Source organism: Callorhinchus milii, unplaced genomic scaffold, assembly GCF_018977255.1.
Source record: "Callorhinchus milii isolate IMCB2004 unplaced genomic scaffold, IMCB_Cmil_1.0 Scaffold4, whole genome shotgun sequence".
In the NCBI taxonomy this organism is placed as follows: domain Eukaryota; kingdom Metazoa; phylum Chordata; class Chondrichthyes; order Chimaeriformes; family Callorhinchidae; genus Callorhinchus; species Callorhinchus milii.
Window position 1 is genome coordinate 2,993,416 of NW_024704745.1, and position 24,790 is coordinate 3,018,205.

General features: G+C 50.2%; 1 protein-coding gene across 1 annotated transcript; it reads left to right on the plus strand.

The window, feature by feature from the left end:
• The first annotated feature begins 898 nt into the window (after positions 1 to 898).
• On the plus strand, positions 899 to 22,480 carry LOC103188599 (2-acylglycerol O-acyltransferase 2-A). Its single transcript, XM_007908634.2, is given in 7 exon segments — positions 899 to 1,128; positions 8,727 to 8,905; positions 19,048 to 19,252; positions 19,816 to 19,990; positions 20,828 to 20,889; positions 20,892 to 21,026; positions 22,228 to 22,480. Coding segments are annotated over 7 exon segments (1,005 nt in total). The 5' UTR covers positions 899 to 1,034; the 3' UTR covers positions 22,383 to 22,480.
• Positions 22,481 to 24,790: the final 2,310 nt, after the last annotated feature.

The following is a 24,790-nucleotide window of genomic DNA, read 5'->3' on the forward strand; positions in this document are numbered from 1 at the left end:
GGTGGGGGGGAGAAGAAGAAGAATCTTTGCACTTGACACAGTGCCTTTTACGTCAGGAGGACGTCTCAAAGCGCTTCACACGATTCTCTGTAACGTGTAGTGACTGTGCGATTTGCACAAGGACATAGTAGTCAATTTGCGCACAGCAACGTCCCCGCAAGCAGCCATGAAGTGAACGAGTGATTTTATCTGGGGGATTGTCGGCCAAGACACCGGGAGAGAGAGAAACTCCCTTCTCCTTTCCAACAGCAATGCAGAGAATAGGGCACAGACAGCAGGGAGTGAGGCTTAATGTCTCATTTACAGTTTAAGAACTTGCAAACGTCAGGACTTGGAATCATACAGTCTAAGCTGATCCTCCAGTACAGCACTGGGAGGGAAGTGTTGCATTGTCAGAGGAGCCTTATTGGGAGTTAAAGTCTATGTGTGTGTAGGAATATGTGGGTTTATGCGCGCGTGTGTGTGTATGTGTGTGTCCGTGAGTGTGTTTGTGCATGTTTTTTTTGGGTCAGCCGGGTGTCTGACACGTGCGGAAACCTATTATACTTAAGAATCTCCAAACCAAACTGACAATCCTACGCATCCCACTTACACATGGAAATCTCAGAGATAGATTGTTGAAATACAATGAACACTCTCTCTCTGAAGGGACGCCTCCTGCTTACTTAATTCCGGAAAGTATTTGGCGCAGTGAATTATGAAATTATTATGAAAGCATTATGAGTGAATGTGTGTGTGAGGGAATGTGTAAGTGTGTGTGTGAGTATGTGTGTGAGTGAATGAATATGTAAGTGAGTGTGAGAGTCAGTGTGTGCATGTGGGTGTCAGTGAGTGAATATGTGTATGTGTGTGTAAGTGTGTGTGAGTGAATGAGTGTATGTATGTGATTGAGTTAATGTGTGTGTGTGGGGGGGATGTTGCCACATTTCCTTAAGCCGGTTGCTGGAGACTTTGCCCTATGAAATATGAGTGAGTGAGAGAGTGAAAGAGTGTCTCATTCAGTCACTGAGCTCAGTGCTGAGAGCTTGTCCACGATGTGCATCGAGTTTGCTCCCCTCAGGTTGCCCTTGGCTCGGAGAATCCAGACCTTGGCCGTTCTACAATGGGTCTTCTCCTTCCTCGGTCTGGGTGAGACAATCCTCTTAGTCTTCCCCCTCCTCCCCACCTCTCTCTCCGACCTCCCTCTCTCCACCGCCCCCCCCCCCCCCCCCCACTTCCCTAATTGAGATCTCCCTGTGGAGTCACGTAAGCGTAGTGGTTAGCGCGCTCACCTCACAAGCGAGAGGATTCGGGTTCGATTTCCAGGCGGGAAAGGGCAAGTTTCCTTACTCCACACGCCTCTCCACTTGAGCTAGCAGTGAGTAGGAACCCGGTTGCTAGTCGATTGGGAGATCGTTTTTCCGTGAGTAATAATCCTTTTAAAAAAAACAATCTTAAGAATAATAAATTGGTCACTCAACCCCTGACTGTTTCTGGGACACTGCTGTGTGCAATTGGCTGCCATGTTGTGCCTACAAAATACACAGCCACTCCATTCTACGGTATATCCTGTGAAGCGCTTTGAAACGTCTCAAAGACATGATAAGGCGCTGTATCAAATGCAAGATTATTATGTGGACGAGATGTTGTAAACACAAGGTAAAGGGGGGGGTGGGTAAGGGCCTGATCTTAACGACAGGTCCAGTATGGTGAGATGTAATTGAGGCTCCAGTGCAGGGATGGGTTGGGGGTGGGTGGGGGGAGAGAGATAGCGTCACATTGTCAGAGACGTCATCATTCAGGTTAGACATTAAACCTCAGTCCCCATCAGTGCCCTGTTCAGGTGGACGTTAAAGATCTCCCGTGGCGCTGTTTGAGAAGAGAAGAGAGTAACTAACACCGCACTTTATAGTAATAATCATTACGTTCGACCTTTCTCAAAGCACTTTGCAGGATTCACTGCACAGTGTCGTGACTTTGTGTTTTGTGGGTCATGTAAGGTTTGCCGTGATGTAAGGAACTGATGGAGTGGAACAGGCTGGATGGGCTGAATGTCCTCCTCCCCACCCTGTCCTCCTCTCTCTCTCTCTACAAAGGAGTGATTTAGTTGTCGCAAACTTCCTGTCTCGATGACACAGCTTAAAACACACCCGATTCATCACTTCTGCAAAACCTGTAGCCTAGTGGTTAGAGCACTCGCCTCACAAGCGAGAGGACTTGGGTTTGATTCCCAGCGAGGCGAAACCTTAGGCAAGTTTCCTTACTGCACACACCTCTGTTTTACCGAGCAGTAAGTAGGAACCTGGTTCTTAGTTGATTATAGTTCACTTTGAGGGGTTAATAATCCCTTTGCAAAATTTTTTTTTAAAAAACGGTGATTTGGTCACTCAATCCACGACTGTTTGTGGGACGCTGCTGTGCGCAATTGGCTGCCGCATTTCACCCACAAAATATACAGTCACTTCACTTTACGGTATATTCTGTGAAGGGCTTTGAGACGTCTCGGTGACGTGATAAGGCACTGTAACAAATACGAGGATTATTATTATTGTTGTGATCATTTCACTGAACCGATCAGCTGTTATTCCAAAGGCCCATCTCTCTCACAGGCTTTAACAGAGGGAGAAATCAACGAACATCTCGAAATTCACCCCAGTCTCAACCCCGAGACCATTCCAACAATCTATTCTGGGATTTTCAATGTGTAGGTGGGATGCATGAAATTCTCAGCTTTGTTTAGAGACTCTTAAGCACGGCGATGGGTTTCCGTGTGTCAAACACCCGGTTGACCAAAAAAAAATGTCGAGGTCGTTGATGATAATGACGATGTTGATTTTGAAGATGTTTTTGATGATGTTGTTGCTGTTGTTGAAGATTTTCTTAGTGTTTCAGAGAGTTTAGACGTTTGGCAAATTCTTAAAACACACTCTTAATCTTGAAGTCGTTCATCTGTTAAAAGTTTCTATTAAGGAATAACAGAAAAAAGACCAAAGTGAAAGTTAAGACTCAATTCAATGATTTGCCAAACACTGAAATACCACATAAATAAATCTAGACGCTGGTGTGATTTCTCTCCAGGAGTTGTCCTGCCTTCCGCACCTTATATTGTAATCAAACAAACCATTACTACTTTTATCTGATACAGAGGGAGTGTGGGAGGGTTTGGTTCTGAGCTCAGGAGAGGCAGGTGAACAGACAGTTCAGATTGAATGACTTTCCCCAAAGACTGTAGTGATAGTGTGGGGAACTGAGGCAGATTGCATTTGCTGTGTGTGCTTCTTATTGCTGACCTGGGAGTGTGGACATACAGTGTAGATGGAGCTTCACTGCATCTCTAACCCTGACCTGGGAGTGTGGATGTACAGTGTAGAGGAAGCGTTACTGTGTCTCTAACCCTGACCTGGGAGTGTGGACACACAGTCTAGAGGGAGCTTTACTGTATCTCTAACCCTAACCTGGAAGTGCGGACGCACTTGCCTAAGGTTTCGCCCTGACCCGAAGAGTTGCGAGGAAGAAATTTAGAATTATTATTATTTGTATGTCAGCCTGGCTCAGTCTCTCACACTCTTACATCTGAATCAGAAGATTGTTGGCCCAAACCTCACAATGGGGGTTTTGAGATCACTGTCACAAGCAGCTGGAAAGCTTGCCAGACAGCGCTATCAATGGCAGGCTATGTGGTTTCAGCTGGATAGACTCCAGCAGTTATCCCAACACAAACTCTGGGGTCCATCAACAAGTCTTGGCTCTTGCCAACCTGCACCTAATACTTTCCGGAATTAGATAAGCAGCATGTGTCCCACCAGGGAGAGAGAGTGTGTGTATATTCTATTCCAAAAATCTATCTCTGGGATTTCCATGTGTAGGTGGGATGCAGGGAATTCTCAGCTTGGTTTGGAGACTCTTAAATATGGTGGTGGGTTTCCACGTCTGTCAGCGGCTGACCGAATAAAAAATGAGACGTTAAACTGAGCTCCTGTCTGCGCCCCGTTCCGGTGGACATTAAAGATCTCCTGCGGTGCTATTGGGAAAGAGGAGTTTCTCTCTCTCTCTCTCTCTCTCTCCCCTGGTATCCTGCCAAAACAAATGCCCTACAACCCTTGAGATAAAACTCACTCTAGGCTGTAGGTGTTATGTTGATTGAGAAGTGAAATTGCTGAGACAGCATTTTAGACGGACCTGTGAGACCCTTGAGATTGCCTGACTCAGTCATTGATAACACAGGGAGAGCTATTGTAGATAGGGTAGAGCAGTCAGTGGTTAGAGCACTCGCCTCGCAAGCGAGAGGACCTGGGTTCGATTCCTGGGCAGGGCAAAACGTTGGGCGAGTTTTCTTACTTCACACACCTGTTTACCCAGCAGTAAGTAGGAACCCCGATTGTTAGTTGATTGATGAATTGTTTTTTCGGGGGTAATATCCCCTTTGAAAAAAATTATAAATTGGTCATTTCAATCCACGACTGTTTAGTGGGACACCAATTGGCTGCAAATTCACTTTACGGTATATTCTGTGAAGTGCTTTGAGATGTCTCAATGACGTGATAAAGGCACAATATCAAATACAAGGATTATTATTATTATTCTGTGTGTGTGCGCCTCTCTCCCTGGGAGATAAGGAGCTCAGCAATGTGGGCTGTGAAGGAGGAGGGCTTAGGTTAAGGAGAGAAAAGATTCTGTCACAGAACACAGTGTGAGGCCTTCTTGTTGTATGTCAGCGGTGCTCAGCTCTTTACTCTATTCACATTAATTTGTGCCATGTTTACAGCTTCTCAATACGTCAATGCTTAATTAATTATTATTATTTTGAACAATAATGATAACCTTTGCATTCGGTAGAGCGTATTATCAAATCAAAACACCTCAAAGTCCTTAATGGGTCTGATAAAGCAGAGGTCTAACCAGCTAAAACCGCATAACACTGTCTGGCCAAGCTTTCCCCAGCGAGGACCATGCTATCCGTTAGGGCTTTGTTAGGGCAGGAGCTGAGTGGGTGGATTCCCTGTCCCCAGTGACTGGTCTGCCCTTCCAGGTCCTGCCGATGTGCCAGGCTGGGATGCGCTGTCATCAGCGGTGAGTGCCCTGGAATACTGAGGACCTGCCTGGCTCATGAGCCGGACAAGAGACCGCCACAGAGGGCTGGCTCCATTCCGACATTCCTTCGCCAGGCATGTCACCTCGGAGCCAGTTCAGCTCCACTTAGCTCCCTCTCCCGAGTCCGTCCTTCATGGGATACGCTGTAAATTGTAATGACTGTGTTTTCTTGTAGGTGAACCCGGCAGCCAATTTGCACATAGCGGCGTCCCCACAAACAGCCATGAAGTGACCAAAACAATTGTATTTGGGGGATTGTCGGCCAGGACACTGGGAGAGAAAGAGAAACTCCCTTCTCTTTTCCTGACAGTGCCACGGGAGATCTTTAACATCCACCTGGGCGAGGCGCAGCTCGGTTTAATATTGAAAGACGGCGTCTCTGATAATGGCCTGTCACCCCCAGCAACGCACTGGAGGTTCACCCTGGCTTCCTGCCATGAGTTTTGTGATAAACACGAAACAAGAGGATAATAGTTTCAAGCACCAAGTAGAAAATCCCAAATAAAAACCTCTCCTCACAATGCATATCCCCCCAAAAAATGGTGGCGCTGGGATTTGATAACAACAACAACAACAACAACAACAAGATTCCATTTATAGAGCGCCTTTCACGTCAGGAGGACGTCCCAAGGCGCTGCACAGTTGGGTCATGACCCGAGCAGGGGGGAAATGGTCAGGGTGAGGGGAGGGAAGGGAGGGAGAGAGGAGGGGGAAATGGTCAGGGTGAGGGGAGGGAAGGGAGGGAGCGAGGAGGAGGAAGAGAGTCGAGAGGGGAGCTGAAGGCACGGTCAAAGAGAAAGGTTTTGAGACCGGCCTTGAAGGAGGAAAGGGAGGAAGCAAGGCGAAGGCACTGGGGGATGGAGTTCCAGAGCCTGGGGGCTGAGAGGCTGAAGGCCCGACCACCGATGGTAGGGCGGTTGGGGCGGGGGACGTGGAGCAGACCGGAGCCAGAGGAACGGAGGGTACGGGCAGGTAGGTAGGGGGATAGTAGGTTGGAGAGGTAGGAGGGAGCAAGGCCGTGAATGGCCTTGTAGGTGAGGATGAGGATCTTGAAATCAATCCTCTGGGGGATGGGGAGCCAGTGGAGGCGAGCGAGGGCGAGGGGGAGGGTGAGGGCGAGGGTGGGAGTGATGTGATCGCGAAGCCTGGTGCGGGACAGTACACGAGCTGCAGAGTTCTGAATGACCTGCAGCTTGTGGAGGGAGGTGGCGGGAAGGCCGGCGAGGAGAGAGTTCCCATAGTCCAGCCTTGAGGTGACAAAGGCGTGAACCAGGGTTTCAGCAGCGTGAGGGGTGAGGTAGTGCCGTAATCTGGCGATATTCCGGAGGTGATGGAAGGCGGTGCCAGTTGTGGTGCGGATGTGAGGGAGAAAGGACAGCTCAGGGTCGAACAAAACGCCGAGGTTCCTGACTGGCTTTGAGAGGTGGAGAGTGCAGCCTTGGATGCTGATGGTGTCAGCGCCTGAGGTGCGGAGGCGCTGACGTGAGCCAATCAGGAGGGCCTCGGTTTTTCGCACGTTGAGCTGAAGAAAGTTGTCTCTCGTCCAGGACTCGATGTCGGACAGGCAGGCTGTCAGGACATCGGTGGTCGTGGAGTTGAGAGTAGAGGAGGAAAGGTAGAGTTGGGTGTCATCCGCATACATGTGGAAGTTAACCCCATGTTTGCGGATGATGTCACCAAGGGGGAGCATATAGAGGGTGAAGAGGAGGGGACCGAGGACAGAGCCCTGAGGGACACCACATGAGACAGTACGGGGGGTGGAGGAGAAGCCATTCGTTGAGACGAAGTGAAGACGGTGGGAAAGGTAAGAGCTAAACCATTCAAGGACAGTGCCTTGAAGGTTGAGGTGGGAGGACAAGCGGTGGAGTAGGATAGCGTGGTCGACCGTATCGAATGCTGCCGATAGGTCGAGGAGGACGAGGAGACAGAGGGAGCCCTGGTCACAGATGGTCAGGATATCATTGGTGACCTTGACCAGGGCAGTTTCTGTGCTATGGGCAGCACGGAAACCTGACTGAAGGGGTTCAAAAAGAGAATGGGTGGAAGGAAAGAGCGCAGTTGGGAGGCGACAACTCTTTCCAAGACCTTGGAGAGAAAGGGGAGGTTGGAGATGGGCCGGTAGCTTGATAGCTGCGACGCATCAAGGGAGGGTTTTTTCAGGATAAGAAACAATAACAACAAATTACCTTCTGCGGTGCCTTTCATGCGGGGAGGCGCTGGACAGTCAGGGATTTGGAGCCAAGCTGGGGGTTGGGATGGGGGGGGGAATAGAAAGAAAAAGTGGGAGGGTGGGGTTCAGCACTATTGTCGTCGTTGTTGTTCCTCATCAAATCCCATCATCGCCAATTTTGTTTTCACTCTTTGTGATAATTGTTACATAACATACCGTATGACCCCCTCTCCTCCCCTCCCGCCCCTCTCCTCCCCCTCGCCCACCTCTTCCCCCTCTCCTCCCCCTCCTTTCCTCCCCCTCGCCCACCTCTGCCCAGCCTCCTCTCTCCCCCACCTTTACCCCTCTCCCACTCCCCCGTCTACACCTCCCTCCAGAACCCCTTCTCCCCCCGTCTCCGCAGCTCCCTCTCCCCAGCCCCCTCTCTCCCCCACTCCCGACTCTCCCACCCTCCCCGTCTCCCCCCTTCTCCAGCCCCCTCTCTCTCCCCCCCCCTCCCCAGCACCCCCTCTCCCCTCCTCCACCCCCCTTCTCGCCCCCCCATCTCCCCTCCATCTCTTCCCCTCCCATCCCTCCCTCTCTCCCCTCCCTGGTGTGAGGTTGCGTTTTGTACGTTATGTTATATAGGTCATTCAGAACTCTGCAGCTCGTGTACTGTCCCGCACCAGGCTTCACGCCCACATCAGTCCCACCCTCGCTCGCCTCCACTGCTCCCTATCCCCCAGAGAATCCAATTCAAGATCCTCCTCCTCACCTACAAGGCCATTCACGGCCTCGCTCCCTCCTACCTCTCCGACCTACTATCCCCCCACATACCTGCCCGTACCCTCCATTCCTCTGGCTCCAGTCTGCTCCACATCCCCCGCCCCAACCGCCCTACCATCGGTGGCCGGGCCTTCAGCCTCTCAGCCCCGAGGCTCTGGAACTCCATCCCCAGTGCCTTTGCCACTTCCTCCATTTCCTCCTTCAAGGCCGGTCTCAAGACCTTTCTCTTTGACCATGCCTTCAGCTCCCCTCTCGACTCTCTACCCCCTCCTCGCTCCCTCCCTTCCCTCCCTCCCCTCACCCTGACCATTTCCCCCCAATGCTCGGGTCCTGACCCAACTGTCCAGCGCCTTGGGACGTCCTCCCGACGTGAAAGGCGCTCTATACATGCAATCTTGTTGTTGTTGTTGATGCTGTATGTTAATTTTATGCTTTGTTTTTCCCTCCCCCTCCCTCCAAAACTCCTCCCCCTCCCTCCAAAACCCCTCCCCCTCCAAAACCCCTCCCCCTCCTAAAACCCCTCCCCTCCCAAACCCCTCCCCCTCCTAAACCCCTCCCCCTCCAAAACCCCTCCCCCTCCAAAACTCCTCCCCCTCCAAAACCCCTCACCCTCCTAAATCCCGTCCCCTTAATAAACCCTACCCCTCCGAATCCCCCATTCGCTAAACCTCTCCCCCTGTAACCCCTCCCCCCCAACCCACCACCACCACCCCTCCCCCAGCTCAGTGCTGTGTGGTCCTGTTTGCGGCGTTGCTGTTCACACGGTTGTGGCCGCTGGGGTTACTGTATGTGACCTGGTGGTTTCTGGACCGGGAGACACCGTGTCGGGGAGGCCGGCGATCGCTCTTCCTCCGCAGCCTGAGAATATGGACCCACTTCAGAGACTACTTCCCCATCCATGTGAGTCTGACGCGGTTTTGAATCCTGCCACCACACGTCCATATTATATGGAATAATCTTCAAAAGAAATAATCAATAATTTGAGCTCGTGGCAGGGAAAAAACCTGACGGATTATTTGGGATAATAAATCATATTATTCCCGTAGCGTAGTGGTTAGTGCGCTCACCTAGCAAGCAAGAGGACTCAAGTTCGATTCCCAAGCAGGGCAATATCGAACCTTATCACGCCTTTGAGATGTCTCAAAGCGCTTCACAGAATATCCTGTAAAGTGAATTGACTGTGTATTTTGTGGGCAAAACGAGGCAGCCAATTGCGCACAGCAGCGTCCCACAAACAGTCATGGATTGAGTGACCAAATTATCATTGTTTTTTGAAGGTATTATTACTACCCCTGGAAAAGCGATCTGCCAATCCACTCACAACCGGGTCCCAACTTACTGCTAGGTAAACAGAGGCACGTGGAGTAAGGAATCTTGCCTAAGGTTTCGTCCCGCCTGGGAATCAAACTCAAGTCCTCTCGATCGCCAGGCGAGTGCTCTAACCACTGAGCTGCAGGACTCCACAAATCATCTTAAAAAAATGAAACGATTGAGGAAAGCTAGAAACACACCAATAAGTTTAAATAACACAAAACTCCTTTTGCAATACATCCATTTGAGAGTCAATGGGAGTGGAACAGGTTTGGTTGGCTGCAGCCTGACCTCTCGTAGCTACATGTAGGCAATGCAATGTGTTTGTTGTGTCTGGAGAAAGGATGCTCAATGCTTCCCCTTGTGGCTCAACCCACTCATAATAATACTGTAATAATAATAATAATCCTTTCATTTGATACAGCGCCTTTTAACGGGTTGGGGGTGAGGCAGGGAACGGAGGCAAAAAAATAATAAGAAGAATGTGGTTACTCAATCCACGACTGTTTGTGGGGTGGCTGCTGTGCACAATTGGCTGCTGAGTTTCGCCCACAAAGTGGAGTCAATTCACTTTACAGTGTATTGTGTAAAGCGCTTCGAGACATCTCAACGACTTGCGTTCCACCATCAGTGGCCGTGCTGTCAGGCCACTACGCCCCGAAACTCTGGAACGCTCTCCCTCTGGTCCCTCCGCCTTGCCCACTTCCTTCCCCATCTTCAGGTAGGTCCCGCCTGAAGACCTTCCTCTTCGACCCGGTTTACGGTCACCTCCTCCATCCTCTGCCCGGCTCGACGTCCGCTATTGTCCAGCGCTCTAGGACGCAACCCTGCATGAGGGGTGCTGTGTATGTTGTTATTGTTGTGATAAGGCGCTCTTATCAAATGCAGAGATTATTATAAGTTGTTGCATCACGTCCCCTTAACCTTGTTTTGGATCCCTCAGCCAGAGGGAAAAGCTTCCCCCCTTACCCCTCCTCACATTTTCTCACCCCACTCCCTCTATCTCACTCAGGGTGTCTCTCCCTCCCTCTGAAAGCTCCAACCTTCCAATCATCATCCCACCCCCACCCTCCCCCTCTGCACTGCACTCTGTTGTCTTTCAGTCAACAGACTATGTTTTGATTTAGAAATAACCCTGACTCTTTAGTGATCTAAACCACCCCCCACCGCCCCCTCAGAAATTTTGTTTTTGACTTTTCCCCTTCGCTCCCTCCTCTCCGCTCCCTCTGTCCCAGATCACTGACAGTTGATAGATCCAAGGTAATTGAGTGAAGTTTGATATATCACACAACTCTCTCTCTCTCGCTCCCTCTCTTTCGCTCCCCCTCTCTCTCTCTCTCTCTCTAAAGTCAGCGATGCCGTTTCGCAATACCACAGGGAAGCCACCAAGTGCAGTGACTGTGTGTTTTGTAGGGAGGCAGCTCCTCGACCACAATATTAGTCACCCTCCTACCCCCACCATCCCTGCTCTCCACCCCTCCTCCTTCCCTGCCCTCCACCCATCCTGATCGCAACCCCCCCCCCCAGCTCAGGTCCAAATCCCTGACAGGTCCAGCGCCTTGGGACATCTTCCCAATGTGAAAGGCGGGGTGCAAATGTTGTTGTTGCTGTGGTCATGGTTGACAACTTTCAGGAAATCAATGGGAAATTGAGACATTTCAGAACAGTTAGTGCAAGGCATGTCATAACACAGGCGCAGTGTTGTGAAAAAACAACATTTTTCCCCTGAAAATGGGACGTGTGTTCACTGGAATCACAGAACACGATTGATCTGAGCGTCACAGAGTCCGCACTCCACCGAACGCTCTGCCTGGCAAGGTGCCCACTTCCCGTTCACAGGCACCGTCTTGCTCCATTCAGTAGGGACCAAAACTCCACCTAGTCTCAGCCTGTAAGATCATATTTGTCTCGCAACTTTGTGGGGGGCTCTGAACCACACGGAAACCCGTTACCGTGATCAGCCAGTGATCAATGTGTGTTGTAGGGGCAGGTTAAATAGCTGGAAGTGTCAGCCTGGCTCAGTTGATAGCACTCCTGCTATGACCCGCTCTGCCTTCCCCCACCTCCGCAACATTGCCCGGCTCTGCCACTGCCTCACTCCTCGGGCCACCGAAACCCTCGTACGTGCATTCGTCACCTCATGGCTCGACTACGGAAACTCCCTCCTTACCAGCCTCCCCAAGTCTTGCCTCCACAAGCTGCAGATCATCCAGAACTCTGCAGCCCGTGTCCTCTCCCGCACCAGTGCTCCGTGACCCCATCACCCCCATCCTCGCCCGCTTCCACTGGCTCCCCATCCCTCAGAGGATAGAATTCAAAATCCTCGTCCTCACTTTCAAAGCCCTCCACACTCTTGCCCCTTCCTACATCTCTGACCCGCTGACGCCCTATCAACCTGTCCACTCACTCGGCTCAGCAGGCTCCAGCCCTGCTCCAGCTTTCCCGCCCGACCTGCCCTATCTTCGGCGGCTGAGCTTTCAGCCTCTCTGCCCCCACAATCCCTTTGCCTTGGTCCCTCTCTTGCCTCCTTCAAGACACAACTCAAGACCGTCTTATTCAACCGTGCCTTCAGCCGGCCTCCTACCTCTCTGCCCTCCCTCATCCCAACCCTGGCCCCCCACACTCGAGTTTTGAACTCCAATTGTTCAACGGCTTGGGATGTCCTCCTGACATGAAAGGCCCTTTAAAAATGTAATTTTGTTGTTGTTGTTATTTCTGTTTCTTCAACAACAACAACAACAACAAGATTACATTTGTGTAGCGCCTTTCACGTCGGGAGGACGTCCCAAGGCGCTGACAGCATTTCAGACTCGAGCTGGGGTCAGGGGGAGAGAAGGGAGGGGAAGGGGTGTGGCTGATATCAGGATCGAAGAGGAGGGTCTTGAGGCGGGACTTGAAGGAGGCGGAGTGATTAGGGGATGGAATTCCAGAGGTTGGGGGCAGAGTGGCTGAAGGCTTTCCCGCCAATGGTGGGGCGGGTGAGTCGGAGGATGTGGAACAGGCCGGAGCCGGCTGAGCGGAGGGAATGGACGGGCTGATAGGGGTTAGGAGGTAGCAGAGGTAGGGTGGGGGCAAGGCCATGGAGGGCTTTTTGGATGAGGACCAGGATTTTGAACTGAAGGATAGGAAGCCAATGGAGTCTGGCGAGAATGGGGGAGATGGGGTCACGGAGTTTGTTGCGGGAGAGGACACGGGCTGCAGAGTTCTGGATTATGTGCACTGTGGGGAGAGGAGTTGGGAAGGCCGACAAGCGGGGCATTTGCTTGGTCGAACCTGGAGGTGATGAAGGCATGAACAAGAGTTTCAGCGGCCTGAGGGGTGAGGTAGTGGCGGAATGTTACGGAGAAAGGAGGTGAGGAGAAATGTTTTCACACAGCGAGTTGTTTGGATCTGGAATGCATTGCCTGAAACATTTAAGAGCGAAGTAGATAATTATTTGGGGAGGACAAGTTTGCAGGGCTATGGGGAGAGAACGGGGGAGTGGGACTGAATTGGATAGCTCTTTTCAAACAGCCGGCACCAGACACGAGGGGCCGAATGATCTCCTTCTGTGCTGTATAATTCTATTTTATGATTCTATGATTAGGACTTTGAGCCCCGTGCAGTGCTGGGGGAAAGTTGCATTGCCGGAGATGCCATGCTTTGATTGAGCCATTAAACCGAGGTCATGGCTGATCCAGTTCAAGTGGACATTGTGTTGTATTCTGTTGTGTCAGTGTGGAGTCCTCTAGCGTAATATATAATAATAATGCTTGCATTTGATATAGCACCTTATCACATCATCGAGACGTCTCAAAGAGCTTTACAGAATATACTGCAAAATGAAATGACTGTACATAGCTCATAGCAGTGTTCCCGCAAATAGTCGGGAATTGAACTGACCAAATTTTTCTTATTATTTTTGCTGGAATTATTACCCCTGGAGAAGCGATGCGCCAATCGACTAACAACCAGGTTCCGACTTACCGCTGGGTAAACAGAGGCGCGTGGAGTAAGGAAACTTAACTAAGGTTTCGTGAAAGGCGCGATACAAATGGCATTTTGTTGTTGTTGTTGTAAGGTTTCGTCCTGCCCCACTACACTCACCAGCGTAGTGTTTAGCGTGCTCACCTCGCGAGCGACCAAATGCTAATTCAATTCCCGGCAGGTCGAAACCTTATGCAAGTTTCCTTACTCCACACTCCCCCCCCCCCCACCCCCACTCTGCTTACCTAGCAATAAGTAGGAACCGGTTATTAGTCAATTGGTGAATCGCTTTATGGGGTAATAATTGCTCCAAAAAAATGTGGTCACTCAATCCACGACACTGCAGGCGCAATTAGATCCAATTAGCTGCTGCGTTTCGCCCACGCAATACACAGTCACTCCATTTTGCAGTGTATCCTGTGAGGTACTTTGAGATGTCTCCACGATGTGAAAAGGCACTGTTTCAAATGCAAGGATTAATATTGTATATTATTGTGTTGTGTTGATTGCTGCCTGTGTGTGGGACGTAACTGGCAGAGATCAGCTGCCATCAGGACAGAGTAACTGATTGCACTTTGAGACACTGCGAGGTGATAAGGCGCATGTATCAAAGGCTAGGATTATAATTAGACACAGCAACACTAGCTGTATCAGCAAGGACCAAAGGGCATCCAACCCTTCAAAGACAGATTTGTAGTTTGTCAACAAAGAGCACAGTCACTACGCCTTCCCGTGTATCCTCGTAAGCGCTTTCAGACTTCAGCCCCCACTGTGTCTACCCCCACAGTCCCTCTGCCTCACTCCCTCTCTCGCTTCCTTCAAGGCCCATCTCAAGACCCTCCTCGACCGCACCTCCAGTCACCCTCCTGCCCCCACCCTCCTTGCCCTCCGCCCCTCCTGATCCCAATCCCCCTCGGGTCCACATCCCTGACTGTCCAGCACCTTTGGACGTCCTCCTGTCGTGAAAGGCGCCGTGCAAATGCAATTTGTTGTTATATTTGTGAAAGGCGCTGTATCAAACGCAAAACTTATTATTTATCCTGCAAGTTTATCTATCCCTCTCCACTCTCTGTCAGAAGCATGTCAGCCTGGCTCAGTCACTCACACTCTCACCTCAGAGTCACTCCCATCACCTCCACCCAGGGACTCTGAGCTCACAGTCCAGGCTGATGCTTCAGCGCAGTGCTGGGGGGAGAGAGAGAGCCCCATATTGTGGGAGGTATCGTCCTTTGGATGAGATGTAATTGAAGGCGAAATTGGCAGCCAATTTTTGCGCACAGGAATGTCCTGCAAACAGCCATGAAGCGATTTTATCTGGAGGATTGGCAGCCAGGACACCAGGGAGAGAAACTCTCTTTCTGACAATGTAACGTATATTAGACACCCGGCTGATCACGGTGATGGATTTCCGTGTGTGTGTGTGAGACACCCGGCTGATCACGGTAATTCACTTTGAGACTGTCACGGGTGAAAGCTCGCTGTGTAAGTGTTATACGACATTGTTGGAACGGGACTGGGAGTTTCTCCCAGTCTCCAGGGCGACAATGTGGCAGATTTAAAGCTAAATCGGTCATTCACCTCCAGAGCAGCTTGTGGGACTTGGCTGTGCGCAAATAGTTCTCTTGAGTCTGCCCACAATAAACATTCTCCCCGACACAGAATAATTACTTGTGAAGCCTTTTGAGTGGATTGACGTGATATTATAAAACTACCCTTATAATAATAATCATCCTTGCATTTGATATAGCGCCTTACCATGTTGTTGAGACGCTTCAAAGCACTTCACAGAATATACTTTAAAGTGGATTGACTGTGTATTTCATGGGTGAAACATGGCAGCCAATTGGGCACAGCATTGTCCCACAAACAATCGTGGATTGAGTGACCAAATTATTGTTATTATTTTCCTTTGAGAGATTATTACCCCCGGAAAGCGATCCATCAATCGACTAACAACCGGGTTCCTACTTACTGCTAGGTAAACAGAGGTGTGTGGAGTAAGGAAACTTGCCTAAGGTTTTGCCCTGCCCGGGAATCGAACCCAGGTCCTCTCGCTTGCAAGGCGAGCACTCTAACCACTGCGCTACAGGTCAGAGCTCACAGAGAGGAAGGAGTGGGTGAGTTGGTAGGGTTTTAGAAGGTCACAGAGGTAGGAAGGAGGAAGACCATGGAGGGCTTTAAAAGCGAGGACAAGGATCTTGAACTCAATCCTCTGGGGTTGGGGAGGGGATGGGTAGCGTGAAGCGAGAGAGGACACAAGCTGCAGAGATCTGGATGGTCTGTAGCTTGTGGAGGGAAGAGTTGGAAAGGCCTCTGTCTTTCACATAGTGAGGACAATCTCAGAGTCTCCCACTCAGATGAACGGACTAGCTGTGACTGAAGACACAGTCAAAAGGATTGTTTTTTGCTCACAGCCGGGCGTCTGACACTTGTGGAAACCCATCACCGTGCTTATGAGTCTTCAAACCAGACTGAGAATTCATAGCATTCATAGCAACATAGGAACCTCAAGCCTGTTCCACCATTGTATAAGATCATGGCTGATCAGTACCTCAAGTCCAATTCCACCCATATATTTTTTCCACCAAAAAAAATAATAATTTGGTCACTCAATCCACGACTGTTTGCGGGACACTGCTGTGCTGCGTTTCGTCCACAAAAGTATAAAGTCAATTTACTTTACAGTATATTCTGTGAAGCGCTTTGAGACATCTCGAAGACGTGCTAAGGGGTAATATCAAATGCATGGATTATTATTATTATTAATAAATTGCGGAGCGAGCGAGGAAGAGAGAGAGCAAGGGGAGGGAGAGAGGGGTGGGGGGGAGAAATAGAGAGGGGGGGGGGAGAAAAAGAGAGAGAAAAAAAGACAGAGAGAGAACAGAGGGTGGGAGAGAGCGAGAGAGGGAGAGAGCGAGCAAGGGAGAAAGGGAGGGACAGAGAGAGAGAAAGAAAGAGTGAGGTAAACACAGCTCCAGAGGGCAGGGGTGGGTGTGGTGGTTGAGATCTCCTCCATCATGGCAGAGCAAGGGTTAAACAGCGACAGCCTGCTTGAACGGCTGAAAAACAGGCAGCGCATGTTACCATGGCTCCCAGTTTGACAGAGAGAGGTCCCAGCCTGGTAAACACGGGGACACAGAGATGGTTCACATAGAGAGGAACAAAAGAGAATTATTAACTGCTGCGTAATCCAGGGATCCTCTATATGCTGCTGTGAGGCAGCTCCTTCCCTCCCTTCTCTCTCCCTACCCTCCATCCCTCCCTCACTCCCTCCCTCCCTTGCTCCGAGTATGGTTAGGGTGGTCCTAGCTGGATAAGCAGTGGGAAAGCTTGCCAGACAGGGCTCCCAATGGCAAACTAAGTGGTTTTAGCTGGTTAGATGCCTGCAGTTACCCCAACGCACACTCTAGGGTCCCCCAAGCCTTGGCTCTCGCCAACCTGATGAAAGGTACCCAGCCGGCATTGTCAAACACTTTTTGGGATTGCCTCCTGATGAGAAAGGCACCGCGTAAATATAAATGATATATTAATCTGGGGGGGTGAGATGAGATGGGCCGAAGGGCCTTCTTCATCCAAACCCAATCTTGAGATCATCTGAAGGACTTTGTGCTGCTCCCACCCTTTGGAACTCACTCCCACAGTCCCTCCGCCTCACTCCTTCCCTTGCCTCCTTCAAGGCGCATCTCAAGACAACAACAACGTCGGGAGGACGTCCCAAGACCCTCCTCTTCGAACTCAAATTGGGTCACGCTGGTAACCCCACCCTCTCTGCCTTCCACCCCCGCTGATCCCAACCCCCAACTCGGGTCCAAATCCAGCACCTTGGGACGTTCTCCTGGTGTGAAAGGTGCTGTGTAAATGCAATTTATCGTCGTTGTTGTTGCCACCTAGTGATCATGTTTGTGGTAAACACTTTTGTGTTCAAATCCTACCTACGCCACAAAGCTTATCTTTGTGTTAATTAACATCACCTATCGCTGTCAAGCGGCATAACTGTATTTTGTAGCCAGTTGCACATAGGGCAGTGTCTCACAAACTGCGACAAAGTGAACGAGCGATTTATTTGCCAACCTGTACCGAATATTCGTCGGAACTTGGTGAGAAGGGGTGGAGGGAAGAGAGAGAGAGAGAGAGAGAGGGAGCACTTTCCATTCCCAAATCACAGAGAAATCTCCGCGTGTAGGTGTCCTGGCCAACAATCCCCCAAAATAAAATTGGTCGCTCACTCCATGACTGTCTGCGGGACACTGCTGTGTGCAAACTGGCTGGTACATTTCGCCCACAAAATATACAGTCAATTCAGTTTACAATATATTATACTCTGTGAAGTGCTTTGAGACGTCTCAATGACGTGATAAGGCGCTGTATCGAATGCAAGGATTATTATTATGGTTAAACATATGTGGAACTCTCAGCCTGGTTTTGATGCTCTTAAGCACAGTGATGGGTTTCCGTGTGTGTCAGACACCCGGCTGTTCACGGTGACGGGTTTTCCTGTGTGTCAGACACCCGGCTGATCATGGTGACGGGTTTCTGCGTGTGACAGACACCATCTCGTTCTCTATCTCTTGTCTATCGCCCACTGTGAAGGGGCGTATGTTGATGGAATATTAAGCTGTTAAAGATTAATTTATGGCCTTTTGACTCTTGGTATCATTCCAGTCATACCTATCATCTCCATTACATTACTGCCTTCGCCTGTGATTTCTCTTTATGGAGTGGGAGGGGAGGGGAGGGGGGGAAATCGATCGTGTTGTTTTTGAGAGGGGAGTTTGGGGCCCATGAGGGGAATGTTGGAATCTGGAAAACTTATTTTGGGGGTGGGGTGATTTTTTCCAGCCCGTCACAAACAAGCTTGTTTTACACAAACAACACACTACAGTGGAGTCTTGTAGATCAGTGGTTAGATCACTCGCCTCGCAAGCGAGAGGACCCGGGTTTGATTCCCGGGCAGGGCAAAACCTCAGGCAAGTTTCCTTACTCCACACGCCTCTATTTACCTCGCAGTCAGTAGGAACCAGGCTGTTAGTCGATTGGCGGATCGCTTTCCGTGGATAATAATTCCTTTAAAAAAATGATAAATTTGTCACTCAACAACAACAACTTGCATTTATATAGCGTAGCATCCCAGAGCGCTCAATCCACGATTGGTTGTGGGACACTGCTGTGCGCAATTGGCTGGCACGTTTCGCCCACAAAATATACAGTCAATTCACTATGAAAACGTGTTAAGGCGCTATATCAACAACAACAAAATTATATTTGTACAGCGCTTTTCACATCAGGAGGACGTCCCAAGGCACTGGACAGCATTTCAGACCCAAGCTGGGGTTGGGGGCGGGGGGGGTGTGTGAAGGGAGGGGGGGGGGAGGGGGGTGGCCGATGACATGGTCGAATAGGAGGGTCTTGAGGTGGGACTTGAAGGAGGCTAAGGAGGGGTCGAGGCGGAGTGATTGGGGAATGGAATTCCAGAGGTTGGGGGTAGAGTGGCTGAAGGCTCTCCCGCCAATGGTGGGGCGGGTGGGTCAGGGGACGTGAGCAGGGCAGAGCCGGCTGAGCGGAGGGAACGGGTGGGTTGGTAGAGGGTTAGGAGTGGGGGAGAGGCCATGTCAAATGCAAGGATTATTATATAATTACACATAGGTAGGTCTGTTTCCCCTCATAGAAAGAGGAGGAGGCCATTCAGCCCCTCGAGCCTGGAATGATTATTATTGTTGTTGTAATATTATTGTGACATTGAATTGTGTTACTGTCTGTTTTGTCAGCTGATTAAGACGGAGGAGTTGACGGCGGAGAGGAACTATATCTTCGGGTTCCACCCTCATGGTGTGCTGGTGGCCGGAGCCTTTGCCAATTTCTGTACTGAGGCCACCGGCTTCAGCCGCCTGTTCCCCGGGCTGACACCTCACATGCTCATGCTGCCGCTCTGGTTCAGAGTGCCCTTCTTCAGAGACTACATCATGTGTGCAGGTAGGAGTCCCTCCCCTCACTCCTGCAGCGTAGTGGGATAGCGCACTCGACTCGCAAGCGCGAGGACCCGGGTTCGATTCCCAGGCGGGTCAGGGCGAAACCTTAGGCAAGTTTCCTTACGATGACGATTATTATTATTGTTGTAATTATTATTATAATAATGTTGAATTGTACACACCTCTGTTTACCTAGCAGTGATTTGGAATCCGGAACCCAGTTCTTAGTCACTTGGCGGATCACTTTTCCGGGGGTAATAATTCCTCAAAACAGAATAATAAATTGGTCACTCAAACCACGACTGTTCGTGGGACACTGCTGTGCGAAATTGGCTGCTGCATTTCGCCCACAAAATATACAATGAATCCACTTTACAGTATATTCAGCCTTCAGCCACTCTGCCCCACTTTGAGATGTCTCAAAGACGCAATAAGGTGCTATATCAACTGCAAGGACAATAATATTATAATAACAACCGGGTTCCTACTTACTGCTTGGTAAACAGAGGCGTGTGGAGTAAGGAAACTTGCCCAATGTTAAAAATAAGTGTATTGATTCTCTTGCAGGCTTGGTTCCCTCAGCCAAGGAGAGCGCCAAGTACTTGTTGAGGCAGGCAGGTGGGGGCAATGTGGCTGTGATCGCCATCGGTGGGGCTCCAGAGGCCCTGGATGCCCGGCCGGGAGCCTACTCTGTGCTCTTGAAGAACAGGAAGGGATTCATCAAACTCGCCCTGCAGTTTGGGTGAGGAACAAAAACACACAGTCGCTACACTTCACTGTTCAACCTGCCACCCACATCCTCCCGCAATAAATCAACAACAACAACTTGCATTTACGCAGCAACCCACCCCATGCAGGGTAGCATCCCAGAGCGCTTGACAGTGGTGGAGCACAACCCGAGCCGGGGGGGAGGGAGGTGACCATGAGCACGGTCAAAGAGGAAGGTCATCAGTGGTGATCTAAATGAGGGGAAGAAGGGCCAAGGCGGACAGATTGAAGCAAAGAGTCCCAGAGTTTCGGGGCGTAGTGGCTGAAAATACGGCCACCGATGGTGGAGGGAATAAGGGACAAGCAGAATGCCGTGCCTTTGGTCAACCTCCTACCCCACCCTCCCTGCCTGCCACTTCTCCTGATCTCAATCCCCAGCTCAAGTCCAAATCCCTGACTGTCCAGAGCCTTTGGATACCCTCCTGACGTGAAAGGCCCTGTGTAAATGTAATCTGGAGTCCTGTAGCTCAGTGGTTAGAGCACTCGCTTTGCAAGCGAGAGACCTGAGTTCAATTCCAGGCAGAGGGCGAAACCTTGGGCAAGTTTCCTTACTCCACACAGAGCCTAATAATAATCCCTCCAAAACCAAAAACAATAATAAATTGGTCATTTTCAATCCACGACTGTTTATGGGACATTGCTGTGCGCAATTGGCTGCCGCGTTCGCCCACAAATATACAGTCAATTCACTTTACAGTGTGTTCTGTGAAGCGCTTTGGGACGTCCGCCCGACGTGAAAAACGCTATATCAAATGCAAGAATTATTATTAATGTGTTGTTGTGTTAAGCGCCTCCTGTGTTGGCATTGCAGGGCTACCCTTGTTCCGGTCTTTTCCTTTGGGGAGAATGAGTTGTTTGACCAGGTGCCCAATCCCAGGGCTCCGTGCTGCGGACTATCCAGGAACGGCTGCAGAAAATGATGGGAATTTCGCTCCCCCTTTTCCACGCTCGTGGTGTGTTCCAGTATAGCTTTGGTCTGATCCCGTACAGGAAGCCCATTTACACTGTAGGTAAGTCCTGTAGTGACGAGTCGTGTAGCGTAGTGGTCAGTACGCTTGCCTCGCAAGCGACAGGACCCGGGTTTGATTCCCCAGCAGGGCAAAACCTCGGGCAAGTTTCTTTACTCCACATGTCTCTGTTTAGCTAGCAACAAGTTGGAACTCAGTTGTTAGTCAACTGGAGGATCGCTTTCCAAGGATAATAATCCCTCCCCACAAAAAATAATAATAATTTGGTCACTCAATCCACGACTGTTTGTGGGACACTACTGTCCGAAATTGGCTGCCGCCCGCAAGTATGCACAGCCACTCCACTTTACAATATAATTTGAAACGTCTTAACGACACGATAAGGTGCTACGTCAAACATAAGGATGTGTATCCAATTATTATTGGATTCACGGCAAAGTTGTTTGACTGTATATATTGTGGGTGAAACGCGGCAGCCAGTTGGTGTACAGTAATGTCCCACAAGCATTGAGTGAGTCTGTTTACGTAATCTTTGATTTCTCGTTCAAAAATAAATTAAGTTTGTTTACCCAAGGCTGCCAAAACCTGTGCCAAATCCTCTCTATGTAGAGAAAGTACACGTTCCATTCAAGACAAACAGAAACCACACATTGTGGAATTCTCAGTACTTTGGGTTTGGAGACACACAGCTGATCATGGTGATGGGTTTCTGAGTGGGTCAGACACGCGGCTGATCATGGTGATGGGTTTCTGCGTGGGTCAGACACGCGGCTGATCATGGTGATGGGTTTCTACGTGGGTCAGACACACGGCTGATCATGGTGATGGGTTTCTGCGTGGGTCAGACACCCGGCTGATCATGGTGATGGGTTTCTGCGTGGGTCAGACACGCGGCTGATCATGGTGATGGGTTTCTACGTGGGTCAGACACCCGGTTGATCACGGTGATGGGTTTCTGCGTGGGTCAGACACGCGGCTGATCACGGTGATGGGTTTCTGCGTGGGTCAGACACCCGGCTGATCATGGTGATGGGTTTCTGCGTGGGTCAGACACCCGGCTGATCACGGTGATGGGTTTTCGCGTGTGTCAGACACCCGGCTGGTGACAGGAATGGGCTGTGGACCCTCCTGGACCTCTCATTGAGAAACCCGCTCTGAAATCCTCTCTCTCTCTCTCTCTCTCCTCCTCCTCGCTCTCTGTCTCTCCTCTCTCTCTCTCTCTCTCCTCTCTCTCTGTTCCCAGTTGGAAAGGCGATAGAAGTGGAAAAGAAGGAAAGCCCAACACAGGAAGACATTGATACATTGCACCAGAAATACATGGAGGAGCTTTTCAGACTCTTCGAGGATCACAAAACAAAATACAACGTCACGGAAGAGAAACAGCTGACTTTTATATGAACCTCTTCACTTCTTCATCTTTTTACCTCTTCATCTCTTCACCCCTTCACCTCGTGGAGTCCTATAGCTTAATGGTTAGGCCTGGGTTTGATTCCCTGCAAGGCGAAACCTTAGACAAGTTTCCTTACTACCCACCTACCCTCTGTTTATCTAACAGAAAGTAACCGGTTGTTAGTCGGTTGGTGGATTGCTTTTCCGGGGGTAATACAACAACAACAACAACAAAATCACATTTATAGAGCGCCTTTCACTTCGGGAGGACATCCCAAAGTGCTGAACAGTCAGATGTCGGGGCCCGAGCATGGGGGAGGGGTGTTTTAGGGGTGAGGGAAGGCAGAGAGGTGGGAGGGAGACCAAAGGCACGGTCGAACAGAAGGGTCTTGAGACCGGCCTTGAAGGAGGCGAGGGAGGAAGACCGGGTGTCAGCCGTGGGATGGAATACCAGAGTGTGGGGGCAGAGAGGCTGAAAGTCTGGCCATCGATGGTAGGGCGGGTTGGGTGGGAGACATGGAGCAGGCTGGAGCCTGATGAACAGAGGGAGCGGGCAGGTTGGTAGGGAGTCAGCAGGTCATCCCTCCTAAACAAAAATAAATTTTAAAAGATTATAATAATTTGGTCACTCAATCCACAACTGCTTTGTGGGACACTGCTGTACGCAATTGGCTGCTGTGTTTCGCCCACAAAATATGCAGTCGATTCACTTTACAATATATTCTGTGAAGCGCTTTGAGAATTCTCATCGCTGTGGTAAGGCGCTGTGTCAAATACACGGATTATTATATTTATTATTTCACCCTCACCTCTTCACTCTTTACGCTTCAAGCCTTCAATATACTAAATGCAAGGATTATTATTATAAATATTATTATAAACCAACCTGTCCGTTCCCTCTGGTCAGCGGGCTCTGGTCTGCTTCACATCCCGCACCGTGCCCACCCCACCATTGACAGATGAGCCTTCAGTCTCTCTGCCCCCACCCTCTGGAACTCCATCCAGCAGTCCCTCTGCCGTGCTTCCTCCCTTGTCTCATTCAAGACCCTCCTCTTCGACTGTGCCTTTAGTCATAACCCTACCCTCCCCGCCCTCCACCCCTCCTGATCTCAACCACCAGCTCGGGTGCAGATCCCTGACTGTCCAGTGCCTTGGGACATCCTCCCAACATGAAAGGCGCTGTGTAAATGTAATGTGTTGTTGTTGCTCAAACCATTACCTCTTTATCCCTTCACCCCTTCACCCCTTCATCTCTTTAGCGCTTCACCCCTTCACCTCTCTCTTCATCCGTTCAACTTTCTTCTTCACCTCTCGAGTCCTGTGTTGGGTTGAGCGCAATAAAAGGAAACATGGGTACAAGGAGAGGAAAAAGCTTTTATCTTTAACACCTCACCACACCGAACCCCAGGTTTAGTGTTTGCTAACAATTGGCCGGCTCAACTACCAAATACACACGACAATATACATTTACATTGACATGAACACAGCACTTTTCACATCAGGAGTCCCACAGCATAATGGGATCACTTTCTGAGGGTAATAATCCCTTCAAAATAAATTTGGGTGCTCAATCCATGACTGAGTGACCCACATCTAGGCTTGACTACGCCAACTCCCTACTTGTCAGCCTTCCCAACTCTTCCCTTCAAAAGCTGCAGATCATCCAGGACTCTGCAGCTCATGTCCCCTCCCACACCAGGCTCCGTGCCCCCATTACCCCCACCCTCGCCCGGTTCCACTGGCTTCCCATCCCCCAGAAGACAGTTCAAAATATTCGGCCTCAGCTTAAAACCCTCCAAACCTCTGTGACCTGCTTACTCCATACCAACCTGTCCACTTCCTCCGTTCAGTGGGCTCCGGCCTGCTCCATGTCCCCCACCCAGCCTGCCCCACCATCGGTGGCCAGGCCTTCAACCTCTCTGCCCCCACCCTTTGGAACTCCATCCCACAGTTCCTTCGCTTGCTTCCTCCCTTGCCTCACTGAAAGACTGTCCTCTTGAACCACCTTCAGCCACCCTCCTACCCCTACCCTATCTGCCCTCCACCCCTCTTGATCCCAACCCCCTGCTCAAGTCCAAATCTCTGACTGTCCTACGTTTTGAGATGTTCCCACTGAGAGCTTTTTCATCTAGAATGTATTCCTACTTCCACATTTGTGCTTCCAAAATGAACATTAAACTCCATTTGCCATAAATCTGTCCACTCTTCCACTGCTGTCGTCACACCTCACCACACCTCCCAATTTATTATCATCTGCAGACATGGATAGAATCCCTTCTATGCCTTGATCCAGATATATAGAGTAAAAAACTGGGGCTATGACACAGTTCCCTGAGGAACACTTGTGGGGGGAGGTCGGGGCTGAGGTTTGGGGGCCAGGAGTGTAGCTCAGTGAAGGGCGTGTGTGTATGCGGCGT